Raw genomic sequence first — 13677 nt, forward strand, 5'->3', positions numbered from 1 at the left:
ACAACAACACGGGAAATGGGGCGGGGCTTAAACCAGAATGGGTGTGGCTTCACCTAGGGGGGTTGTACTGGTTTGTACTGGTCCATACTGGTTTGTACTGGTTTGTACTGGGATTGGGATGAACTGGGAGTGGATTTGGGGCTTTAAAGTGGTGAAAAATGGGCGAAAAATTGGTGGGGAAATGGGATTTTTTCGGGGTTTTTTTAATCGTTTTTTAGTCCGTACTGGTTTGTACTGGTTTAAACTGGTTTGTACTGGTTTGTACTGGTTTGTACTGGGATTGGGATGAGGTGGGAGCGGATTTGGGGCTTTAAAATGGGGAAAAAAATGGGCCAAAAATGGGATTTTTTCGGGGTTTTTTTTTATCATTTCTTGGTCCGTAGTGGTTTAAACTGGTTTGTACTGGTTTGTACTGGTTTCCAGCGCTGGAGATCGGGCCGGACCTGCCGTCCCCCGAGGCCCTGGCGCGCTGGCTGGGCGAACCCGTGCGCGCGGCCTTCCTCCCCACCCGCCTCTTCCTCACCAACAAGAAAGGGTTCCCGGTGCTGGGCCGGGGCCACCAGCGCCTGCTGGGACAGCTGCTCAAGGTGCTGCTTTGGACTGGTTTCAACTGGTTTGGACTGGGAGGGACCGGGAGGGCGGGAAATGGGGGGAAAAGGGCGAAGAAACGGCGAAAAACGGCGAAAAAATGGGGAAGAAACGGCGAAAAACGGTGAAAAAATGGGGAAAAACGGTGAGGAAGTGACGCAGAGAAACGGGATGCAAAGGGTTAAAAATGGGGGAGATGTGGAGGAAAAATGGAAGAAAAAAATGGGGGAAAATGGCCAAAAAAAAGGGAGGAAAAATCACCCAAAAAAATGGGGAAAAACGGTGAAAAAATGATGAAAAAATGACCAAAAATGGGGAAAAATCGGTGACAAAACGGCGAGAAACGGTGAGGAAATGACCCAGAGAAACGGGACGGGAAGGGTTAAAAATGGGGGAAAGGTGGGGAAAAAATGGGGAAAAAATGGCAAAGAAATGAGCGAAAAAATGGGGGAAAAATGAGCGAAAAAATGGGGGGAAAATGACCAAAAAAATGGGGAAAAAACGGTGAAAAAATGATGAAAAAATGACCAAAAATGGGGAAAAAATGGTGAAAAAATGACCAAAAAATGGGGGGGGAAATGGGGAAAAAAATGACCAAAAAAAAGGGGGGGAAAGGGTGAAAAAAATGACCAAAAAACGGGGGAAAACGGTGAAAAAATGGGGAAAAACGGTGAGGAAATGACCCAGAGAAATGGGATGCAAAGGGTTAAAAATGGGGGAAAGGTGGGGGAAAAATGGGGAAAAATGGGGGAAAAATGACCAAAAAAAAGGGGGGGGAAATGACCCAAAAAAATGGGGAAAAAAACAGTGAAAAAATGGCCAAAATATGACCAAAAATGGGGAAAAAATGGTGAAAAAATGACCAAAAAATGAGAGGGGAAATGGTGAAAAAATGACCAAAAACGGGGTAAAAAATGGTAAAAAAATGACGAAAAAATGGGGAAAAAATGGTGAAAAGAATGACCGAAAAATGGGGAAAAAACAGTGAAAAAATGATTAAAAAATGACCAAAAGTGGGGAAGAACGGTGAAAAAATGACCAAAAACTGGGGTGGAAAAAACGGTGAAGAAATGACCAAAAAATGGGGGGGAAATGACCAAAAAAATGGGGAAAAAACGGTGAAAAAATGATGAAAAAATGACCAAAAATGGGGAAAACACGGTGAAAAATGAACAAAAAATGGGGGGGGAAATGGGGGAAAAAGTGACCCAAAAAAAGGGGGGAAAAGGGTGAAAAAAATGACCAAAAAATGGGGGGAAAACGGTGAAAAAATGAGCAAAAAATGGGGGGGGAAATGGGGGAAAAATGGAGAAAAATGGGAAAAAAATGGGGGGGGGGGATGGGAAAAAAAATGGGGAGAAAATGATCAAAAAATGGGGGGGAAATGGTGAAAAAATGACCAAAAAATGGGGGGAAAATGGTAAAAAAAAAAGGCCAAAAATGGGGGAGAAATGTGAAAAAAATGACCAAAAAATGGGGAAAAAATGGTGAAAAGAATGACCAAAAAATGGGGAAAAATGGGGAAAAAACGGTGAAAAAATGATGAAAAAATGACCAAAAATGTGGAAAAAATAGTGAAAAAAATGACCAAAAAATGGGCGAAAATGGGGAAAAAACAGTGAAAAAATGATGAAAAAATGATCAAAAATGGGGAAAAAATGACCAAAAAATGAGAAAAAAACGGTGAAAAAAAATGACCAAAAAATGGGGAAAAAACAGGGAAAAATGGCGCAAAAATGACCAAAAATGGGGAAAAAACAGGGAAAAATCGCGCAAAAATGACAAAAAAATGACATTTAAAGGGTTAAAAATGGGGGAAATATGGGGAAAAAAAGGGGGGAAAATGACCGAAAAAATGGGGGAAAAATGATGAAAAAATGGGGAAAAAGCAGTGAAAAAATGATGAAAAAATGATGAAAAAATGACCAAAAAATGGGGAAAAAATGGTGAAAACAATGACCAAAAATGGGGAAAAAACAGTGAAAAAATGATGAAAAAATGACCAAAAAATGGGGAAAAAACAGTGAAAAAAATGACTGGAAAATGGGGGGAAAATAGTGAAAAAAAATAGGATTTTTTGGGGGTTTTTTTTTTGGGATATTTTGCTCCATACTGGTCCGTACTGGTTTGTGTTGGGATTGGGACGAACTGGGAGCGGATTTGGGGCTTTAAAATGGTGAAAAATGGGCAAAAAATGGTGAAAAAATGGGATTTTTTTGGGATTTTTTCAGGGTTTTTTTTGCTTTTTGTAACCATACTGGTCTGTACTGGTCTGTACTGGGATTGGGATGAGCTGGGAGCGGATTTGGGGCTTTAAAATGGCGAAAAATGGGCCAAAAATGGTAAAAAATGGGATTTTTGGGGGATTTTTTCGGGGTTTTTTTCTGCTTTTTGTAAGCATACTGGTCTGTACTGATTTGTACTGGTTTATACTGGTTTGTGCTGGTTTGTACTGGTTTGTACTGGGATTGGGATGAACTGGGAGCGGATTTGGGGCTCTGAAATGGCAAAAAATGGGCCAAAAATGGGATTTTTTTTGGATTTTTTTGGGGTTTTTTTGCGCTTTTTGTAAGCATACTGGTTTGTACTGGTTTTTACTGGTTTGTGCTGGTCTGTACTGGTTTATACTGGTTTGTACTGGGATTGGCATGAGGTGGGAGCGGATTTGGGGCTCTAAAATGGCGAAAAATGGGCAAAAAATGGGCGAAAAATGGGATTTTTGGGGGATTTTTTGGGGTTTTTTTTTGCTTTTTGTAAGCATACCGGTTCTTACTGGTTTGTACTGGTTTGTGCTGGTTTCCCCCGCAGCTGGACGTGCAGATCGTGGTGCAGGGCAGCCCCCGGCACGGCGGGCGCCCCCTGGCCGCGTACCTGCAGTACCTGGAGCACCTGGGCCAGCACCGGCCGCCGCCCTCGGCCTACGAGCTCTACGCCAGGGGCTACGAGGATTACCTGCAGAGCCCGCTGCAGGTGAGACCAGTATGGACCAGTATGGACCAGTTCATCCCAGTGACCCCCCAGTCCATCCCAGTAACCCCCCAGTGCAGCCCAGTAACTCCCAGTAACCAAAAACCCCAAACCAGTAACTCCCAGTGCCCAGGATTACCTGCAGAGCCTGCTGCAGGTGAGACCAGTATGGACCAGTATGGACCAGTAACCCCCCAGTCCATCCCAGTAACCCCCCAGTGCAGCCCAGTAACCCCCCAGTAACCAAAAACCCCAAACCAGTAACTCCCAGTGCCCAGGATTACCTGCAGAGCCCGCTGCAGGTGAGACCAGTTCAAACCAGTTTGGACCAGTTTGGACCAGTAACCCCCCAGTAACCCCCCAGTGCAGCCCAGTAACCCCCCAGTACAGCCCAGTAACCAAAAACCCCAAACCAGTAACTCCCAGTAAGGGAAAACCCCAAACCAGTAACTCCCAGTAGCCAGGATTACCTGCAGAGCCCGTTCCAGGTGAGACCAGTATGGACCAGTATGGACCAGTTCATCCCAGTGACCCCCCGGTAACCCCCCAGTCCATCCCAGTAACCCCCCAGTTCATCCCAGTTCATCCCAGTAACCCCCCAGTAACCAAAAACCCCAAACCAGTAACTCCCAGTAAGGGAAAACCCCAAACCAGTAACTCCCAGTAACCTCAAAACCCGTCCCAGTTCACACCAGTTACATCCCAGTCCATCCCAGTAACCCCCAGTACAGCCCAGTGACCAAAAACCCCAAACCAGTAACTCCCAGTGACCCCAAAACCCATCCCAGTTCAAACCAGTAACCCCCCAGTGCAGCCCAGTAACCAAAAACCCCAAACCAGTAACTCCCAGTAACCAAAAACCCCAAACCAGTAACTCCCAGTAACCTCAAAACCCGTCCCAGTTCACACCAGTTACATCCCAGTACAGCCCAGTAACCAAAAACCCCAAACCAGTAACTCCCAGTTCAAACCAGTTCATGCTAATCCATCCCAGTTTGATCCCAGTTCATCCCAGTAACCCCCCAGTCCATCCCAGTCCATCCCAGTTTGATCCCAGTTCATCCCAGTAACCCCCCAGTTCATCCCAGTCCATCCCAGTTTGATCCCAGTTCATCCCAGTAACCCCCCAGTTCATCCCAGTCCATCCCAGTTTGATCCCAGTTCATCCCAGTAACCCCCCAGTTCATCCCAGTCCATCCCAGTCCATCCCAGTTTGATCCCAGTTCATCCCAGTAACCCCCCAGTCCATCCCAGTCCATCCCAGTTCATCCCAGTTCATCCCAGTTCATCCCAGTCCATCCCAGTTCATCCCAGTCCATCCCAGTAACCCCCCAGTCCATCCCAGTCCATCCCAGTAACCAAAAACGCCAAACCAGTAACTCCCAGTAAGGGAAAACCCCAAACCAGTAACTCCCAGTTCATCCCAGTCCATCCCAGTTCATCCCAGTTTGATCCCAGTCCATCCCAGTTCATCCCAGTAACCCCCCAGTCTATCCCAGTCCATCCCAGTTCATCCCAGTAACCCCCCAGTCCATCCCAGTCCATCCCAGTAACCAAAAACCCCAAACCAGTAACTCCCAGTAAGGGAAAACCCCAAACCAGTAACTCCCAGTTCCTCCCAGTTCATCCCAGTCCATCCCAGTTTGATCCCAGTCCATCCCAGTCCATCCCAGTCCATCCCAGTCCATCCCAGTTCATCCCAGTTTGATCCCAGTCCATCCCAGTCCATCCCAGTTCATCCCAGTAACCTCCCAGTGCAGCCCTGGTGTCAATTTTTGGGGAAATTTTGGGGGGAATTTTGGGGGAAATTTGAGAAATTTTTGTGTCAATTTTTGGAGGAAATTTTGGGGGGAATTCAGGAAATTTTTGTGTCAATTTTTGGGGAAATTTTGGGGGGAATTTTTGGGGGAATTTTGGGGAAAATTTGAGAAATTTTTGTGTCAATTTTTGGAGAAAATTTTGGGGGGAATTCAGGAAATTTTTGTGTCAATTTTTGGGGAAATTTTGGGGGGAATTTTTGGGGGAATTTTGGGGGGAATTCGGGAAATTTTGGTGTCAATTTTTGGAGGAATTTTGGGGGGAATTTTGGGAAAATTTTGTGTCAATTTTTAAAGGAATTTTGGGGACAGTTTGGGAAATTTTGGGGGGAATTTTGGGGGAAATTTGGGAAATTTTTGTGTCAATTTTTGGAGGAATTTTGGGGGGAATTTTGGGGGAAATTTGGGAAATTTTGGGGGAAATTTGGGAAATTTTTGTGTCGATTTTTGGAGGAATTTTGGGAACAGTTTGGGAAATTTTTGTGTCAATTTTTGGGGGAATTTTGGGGGAATTTTGGGAAATGGTGTCGATTTTTGGGGAAATTTTGGGAAATTTTGGTGTCGATTTTTGGAGGAATTTTGGGGGAAATTTGGGAAATTTTTGTGTCGATTTTTGGAGGAATTTTGGGGACAGTTTGGGAAATTTAGGTGTCAATTTTTGGGGGAATTTTGGGGAAATTTTGGGTGGAATTTTGGCTGAAATTTTGGGCAAATTTCTCCAATTTTGGGTGGAATTTTTGGGTGAATTTTTTGTGTGAATTTCTTCGATTTTGGGTGGAATTTTGGGCGAAATTTTGGGCGAATTTCTCCAATTTTGGGTGGAATTTTTGGGTGAATTTTTTGTGTGAATTTCTTCGATTTTGGGTGGAATTTTGGGCGAATTTTTTGTGTGAATTTCTCCAATTTTGGGCGAAATTTTGGGCGAATTTCTCCAATTTTGGGTGGAATTTTGGGCGAATTTCTCCAATTTTGGGTGGAATTTTTGGGGTGGATTTTTGGGGATTTTTTGGTGAATTCTGGGTGACTTTTTGCCCATTTCCGGGCTGAATTTTGGGGTGAATTCCGCGGATTTTGGGTCTCGGCAGCCCCTGATGGACAACCTGGAGTCCCAGACCTACGAGGTCTTCGAGAAGGATCCAATCAAATACTGCCAATACCAGCAGGTACCGCCCCCTCATTTGCATCTCATCTGCATACCCACACCTTCCTTTACCCCTTTGCTCCGCCCTCTTTCCCCCACATTTGCATATTCATGCAGCTAATTTGCATGGGCGCCTCCCTTCTCATTCATCGCCTTGGATCCAACTCTGCCTTAATTTGCATAAATTAATCACTGATTTATGAAAAAAATTTGCATAAATTAATAACGGATTTATGAAAAAATTTTGCATAAATTAATCACTGATTTATGCAAATTAACCAATGCTGAATTAATCGGCGGCGCAAGAATCGATATTGCGGTAAAATAAGAAATAGAATATTTATTATTACAATAGCAATAAAATAATTTGTTGTTATTATTTTATATTTATATTGTTATTTTTTATTTTTTATTTTTTATTTTATATTTTTTGTTGTTATTATTATAATTACCTGTACAAATTAGGGGGTAATCAGCATTATTTGGTCGGTGTTGATTTGTGTTAATTATTGATTAGTTATAGATTTGAATACCTTAATTGCTGATTTGCATAATGTGTTTATTTTGCATGTATTTGTGGGCGATTTGCATAATTTAATTTGTGATTTGCATAATTTAGTCACCTTTTTGTGTGGTTTTCTTTTAATTTGAATAATTTAACAGATGACTTGCATAATTACTGCTTTAATTTGCATAAACACCATTTAATGCAAGCACGTGACAGTCCTTATTTCCATATTCATGACCCTATTTGCATATTAATTATTCTAGTTACATACCGCAACGCTATTTGCTGTGGTACGCTCTTAATTTGCATAAAAGTCCCTGATTTGCCTAATCACGATTTAAATATGGTCCTAATCTGCATAGCCACGCCTCTTTTGGAGTCCATTGAAGCTATACATATGCGTAATTTGCATAGAAGCACCCCTAATTTGCATAAAGCAGCTGCGATTTGCATAACGGAGCTCCTCATTTGCATAGATTCATTTTTGATTGGCTGAATGTGGCTTTTGTGGGCGTGGCCGCTTTTCTCATTTGCATGGCCACGCCCACTGCCTGGGTTCGGGCCGGTGGGGGTGGTTCGGGTGATGCCGAGCCCATGATTTGCATAAATTTGCATAAATTTACATGATTTCAGGCCATCTTCAAGTGCCTGCAGGACCGAGTGCCCGAGGCGGAGCGCGAGACCAACGTGCAGTGAGTGCCCAAAATGCCCCAAATTCACCCCAAAATTCACCCCAAAAATCACCCTAAAATCCCCCAAATTCACCCCAAAATTCACCCCAAAATCCCCCAAATTCACCCCAAAATGCCCCAAAATGCACCCCAAAATTCATCCTAAAATCCCCCAAATTCACCCCAAAATTCACCCCAAAATCTCTCAAATTCACCCCAAAATTCACCCCAAAATTCACCCCAAAATTCACCCTAAAATCCCCCAAATTCACCCCAAAATCCACCCCAAAATCTCTCAAATTCACCCCAAAATTCACCCCAAAATTCACGCCAAAATGCCCCAAATTCACCCCAAAATCCACCCCAAAATTCACCAAAATTTACCCCAACATTCGCGACTAAATTCACCTTAAAATCCATCCAAAAATCCTCCCCAAAATCTCACAAATTCACCCCAAAATTCACCCCAAATTCACCCCAAAATTCACCCCAACATGCCCCAAAAATCACCCCAAAATCCCCCGAATTCACCCCAAAATCCCCCAAATTCACCCCAAAATCTGCCCCAGTGGTTCCCATTTTTGGGGTGAATTTTCCCATTTTGGGGTGAATTTTCCCATTTTTGAGGTTTGGGTTTTGGGGGTGCTGGAGCCGATTTTGGGGTGAATTTTGAGGATTTTTGGGTGGATTTTGGAGGTTTTGGGGTGAATTTTGGGGTGGATTTTGGTGATTTTGGGGTGAATTTTGGGGTGAATTTTTGAAGATTTTTGGGGTGGATTTTGGGGTGGATTTTGGGGTGAATTTTGCTCATTTTGGGGTGGATTTTGAAGATTTTTGGGGATTTTTGGGGTGGATTTTGGGGTGAATTTTGATGAATTTTGGTTTTTTTTTTGCTGGGATTTTTTTTTTTGGGTTTTTTGCGTCACTGACCCGATTTTGGGGTGAATTTTCCCAATTTTGGGGGTTTTTTTGCTGGGATTTTTTTTGGGTTTTTTGCATCTCTGACCCGATTTTGGGGTGAATTTTGAAGATTTTTGGGTGGATTTTGGAGGTTTTTGGGTGAATTTTGGGGTGAATTTGGTGGTTTTGGGGTGAATTTTGATGGTTTTGGGTATTTTTGGGGTGGATTTTGAGGTGAATTTTAGGGTGGATTTTGGGGTGAATTTAGGGCATTTTAGGGTGAATGTTGGGGTGATTTTTGGTGATTTTGGGGCGAATGTTGGGGTGAATTTGGGGGATTTTGAGGTGAATTTGGGGTGAATTTTGGGGTGAATTTGGAGGATTTTAGGGTGAATTTTCGGGTGAATTTTGGGGCATTTTGGGGTGAATTTGGGGGATTTTGGGCTGAATTTTGGGGTGAATTTGGGGTGAATTTGGGGATAAATTTTTATGATTTTGGGGTGAATTTTGGGGTGAATTTTGGGGTGAATTTGGGTGAATTTTGAGGCATTTGGGGGTGAATTTGGGGGTGAATTTGGGGGATTTCAGGGTGAATTTTGGGGTGAGTTTTGGGATGAATTTGGGGCATTTTAGGGTGAATTTTGGGGTGAATTTTGGGGTGAATTTGAGGGATTTTGGGGTGATTTTTGGGGCATGTTAGGGCGAATTTTGGGGTGAATTTGGGGATTTTGGGGTGAATTTTGGGGTGAATTTCGGGGTGAATTTTGGGGTGAATTTAGGGGATTTCGGGCTGAATTTTGTGCTGAATTTTGGGGTGAATTTGTGAGATTTTGGGCGGACTTTTGGATGGATTTTAAGGTGAATTTTGGGGCATTTTGGGGTGAGTTTGGGGGTAAATTTTGGTGATTTTGGGGTGAATTTTGGGGCGAATTTGAGGGATTTTGCGGGTGAATTTAGGGGTGAATTTTGAGGTGAATTTGAGGGATTTTAGGGTGATTTTTGGGGCATGTTAGGGTGAATTTTGGGGTGAATTTGGGGGATTTTGGGGTGAATTTAGGGGTGAATTTTGGGGTGAATTTGAGGGATTTTGGGGTGCATTTTGGGGTGAATTTTGGGGTGAATTTGAGGGATTTTGGGGTGATTTTTGGGGCATGTTAGGGTGAATTTTGGGGTGAATTTGAGGGATTTTGGGGTGCATTTTGGGGTGAATTTAGGGGTGAATTTTGGGGTGAATTTTGGGGTTAATTTGAGGGATTTTGGGGTGATTTTTGGTGTGAATGTTAAGGGTGAATTTTGGGGTGAATTTGGGGGATTTTGGGGTGAATTTTGTGGTGAATTTTGGGGTGAATTTTGGTTTGAATTTTGGGGCATTTCGGGCTGAATTTTGGGGTGGATTTTGGGGTGAATTTTGGGGTGAATTTTGGTGATTTCGGGCTGAATTTTGGGGATTTCAGGGTGAATTTTGGGGGGAATTTTGGGGTGAATTTGGGTGAATTTTGGTGATTTTGGGCTGAATTTTGGGGTGGATTTGGGGGTGAATTTTGGGGTGAATTTGGTGGATTTTGGCGTTTCTCAGGGTGGTGATGGTGCTGGGCGCCGGGCGGGGCCCGCTGGTGTCGGCCGTGCTGAGGGCGGCGCGGCAGGCGGGGACCCGAGTGCGGCTCTACGCCGTCGAGAAGAACCCCAACGCCGTCGTCACGTGAGTATTGATCGGTAATCAATAACCAATAATCGGTAACCGATAACGTATAGATAGTACTGATCAATAACCGTCAATATCCATGGTATCAATCCATACTGATCAATGCCCCGCGTGCGGCTCTACGCCGCCGAGAAGAACCCCAACGCCGTCGTCACGTGAGTATTGATCACCGATAACCGATCGATAATCAATAACCGATAACTGATCAATAACCGATAACGGATCAATAACCGGTCAGTACTGATCAATGCCCCGCGTGCGGCTCTACGCCGTCGAGAAGAACCCCAACGCCGTCGTCACGTGAGTATTGATCGGTAATCAATAACCAATAACTGATCAATAATCAATAACTGATCGATAATCGATAACTGATCAATAACCGATCAGTTTTGATCAATGCCCCGGGTGACGTATTGATCACCGATAACTGATCGATAATCAATAACTGATAATCGATAACTCATCAATAACTGATCGATAATCAATAACTGATCAATAACCGATCAGTACTGATCAATGCCCCAGATGACGTATTGATCACCGATAACCAATCGATAATCAATAACCGATAATCGATAACTGATATATAACCGGTCAGTACTGATCAATACCCCGGGTGACGTATTGATCACCGATAGCCAATCAATAATCAATAACCAATAATCGATAACTGATCAATAACCGATCAGTGCTGATCAATACCCTGGGTGACGTATTGATCACCGATAGCCAATCGATAATCAATAACCGATCAATAATCAATAACTGATCGATAATCAATAACTGATCAATAACCGATCACTACTGATCAATACCCTGGGTGACGTATTGATCACCGATAACCAATCGATAATCAATAACCAATAATCGATAACTGATCAATAACCGATCAGTACTGATCAATGCCCTGGGTGACGTATTGATCACCAATAACCGATTGATAATCAATAACCGATAACCGATCAATAACCGCTGATCCTTGCCGTCAGTCATTATTAACGGTTGTTAATGACGATTAAGCAGCTAATGAGCGCTAATTAGCACTAATGAGGGTGGGGGAGGGGTTTTTGATCACTGGCGTTTGATCACTCCAATGTCAGAATTGATTATTGATTATTGATTGATCGATTGATTGGCGGGTTATTGAATAATTAATTAATGCTAATTGAGGGCTATCAATTAACTAATTAAGGCTAATGAGGGGTTTTAATGAAGCAATTAAGGCTCATTAGGAGCGGAGAAGGGTCACGGGGGTGGGATGGGGGTTATTGATCACCGATATTTTATTGATGCCTTATTAGAATTAGTTCAGATTCATTGGGGGTTATTAACGATTATTAATGAGCTAATGAATTTTAATCGAGGCTCAGGAGTGGTATTAATGAATTATTAATGCTAATTGGGAGGGGGAAAGTGCCCTGAGGGGTTTGGGGAGGGTTATTGATCGCCAATATTGTATTGATCCGTTATCGGAATTAATGATTGATTGATGAGAGACTTATTAAAGGCTAATAATGAACAAATTAATGTTTATTACTGTAAATCAGGCTATTAATGAACCAATTAAGGCTAATTAAGAGTGGAAAAGTGGTCTGGGGGGGGTTTGGGGAGGGTTATTGATCACCGATATCCCAATGATCCCCTATGGGAATTCCATGGGCATTGATTGCCGAGTCATTAACGACTATTAACGACCTAATTAATGTTCATTGAGGCTAATGAGTGCCACTAATGAGTTATTAATGCTAATTAAGAGTGGGAAAGTGGCCTGGTTGGGGGGTTTGGGGAGGGTTATTGATCACCGATATCCCAATGATCCCCTATGGGAATTCCATGGGGATTGCTTGCCGCGTTATTAATGATTATTAACGATCTAATTTTTGTTAATTGCCGCTAATTAGGCTGGAGAACTGCCAGTGGGAGGAGTGGGGCTCGCAGGTGTCGGTGGTGTCGCGGGACATGCGGGGCTGGGCCGCGCCCGAGCGCGCCGACCTGGTGGTGTCGGAGCTGCTGGGCTCCTTCGGGGACAACGAGCTGTCCCCTGAGTGCCTGGACGGCGCCCGCGGCTGCCTCAAAGGTGGGCGAAAAACGGGGCAAAAAATGGGGCAAAAAACGCCGAAAAAGGGAAAAAAAACCCCGAGGAAATCGGGCCAGAAACGGCCGAGAAACGGGGGAAAAACGGGGAAAAAAAAGGGGAAAAATCGGGATAAAAACGAGGCACGGAAGTGGGGAAAAATGGGGAAAAAATGGGGGAAATGGGGGGAAAAAGGTGGGGGAAAATGGGGGGAAAAAGGGGGAATGAGAAAAAAAATGGAGGGGAAAAAGAGGAAAAGTTTTGGGGAGAAATGACCCAAAAATTGTGAAAAACGGGAATAAAAATGGGAAAAATAATGGGATTAAAAATGGGAATTAAAAAGGGGAAATCGGCACAAAAGTGGGAAAAAATTGGGGAAAATTTGGGGGAAATGGGGGGAAAGAGTGGGGGAAAAGGAGAGGAAAATGGGGGAATGAGAAAAAAAATGGAGGGGAAAAAGAAGAAAAATTTAGGGGAAAAATGACCCAAAAATGGTGAAAAACAGGAATAAAAATGGGAAAAATAATGGGATTAAAAATGGGAATTAAAAAGGGGAAATCGGCACAAAAGTGGGGAAAAAATGGGGAGAATTTGGGGGAAATGGGGGGAAAGAGTGGGGGAAAAGGAGGAGAAAAATGTGGAATGAGAAAAAAAACGGAGGGAAAAAAGAGAAAAAGTTTTGGGGAAAAATGACCGAAAAATGGTGAAAAACAGGAATAGAAATGGGAAAAATAATGGGATTAAAAATGGGAATTAAAAAGGGGAAATCGGCACAAAAGTGGGGAAAAAATGGGGAGAATTTGGGGGAAATGGGGGGAAAGAGTGGGGGAAAAGGAGAGGAAAATGGGGGAATGAGAAAAAAAATGGAGGGGAAAAAGAAGAAAAATTTAGGGGAAAAATGACCCAAAAATGGTGAAAAACAGGAATAAAAATGGGAAAAATAATGGGATTAAAAATGGGGATTAAAATGGGGAAATTGGCACAAAAGTGGGGAAAAAATGGGGAGAATTTGGGGGAAATGGGGGGAAAGAGTGGGGGAAAAGGAGGAGAAAAATGTGGAATGAGAAAAAAAACGGAGGGAAAAAAGAGAAAAAGTTTTGGGGAAAAATGACCGAAAAATGGTGAAAAACGGGGATAAAACTGGGAAAAATAATGGGATTAAAAATGGGAATTAAAAAGGGGAAATCGGCACAAAAGTGGGAAAAAATTGGGGAAAATTTGGGGGAAATGGGGGGAAAGAGTGGGGGAAACGGAGAGGAAAATGGGGGAATGAGAAAAAAAATGGAGTGGAAAAAGAAGAAAAATTTAG

At 43.2% G+C, this 13677-nt stretch overlaps 1 protein-coding gene across 1 annotated transcript in view; it reads left to right on the plus strand.

Moving 5' to 3' along the window:
• PRMT5 (protein arginine methyltransferase 5) overlaps positions 1–13677 on the plus strand; it is a 39507-nt gene that overhangs the window by 14727 nt on the left and 11103 nt on the right. The window contains 6 exon segments of the mRNA XM_058823212.1: positions 424–587; positions 3397–3558; positions 6458–6535; positions 7655–7713; positions 10169–10291; positions 12196–12371. Of these exon segments, the coding sequence (XP_058679195.1) occupies positions 424–587; positions 3397–3558; positions 6458–6535; positions 7655–7713; positions 10169–10291; positions 12196–12371 (762 nt within the window).

Source organism: Ammospiza caudacuta, chromosome 39, assembly GCF_027887145.1.
Source record: "Ammospiza caudacuta isolate bAmmCau1 chromosome 39, bAmmCau1.pri, whole genome shotgun sequence".
In the NCBI taxonomy this organism is placed as follows: Eukaryota; Metazoa; Chordata; class Aves; order Passeriformes; family Passerellidae; genus Ammospiza; species Ammospiza caudacuta.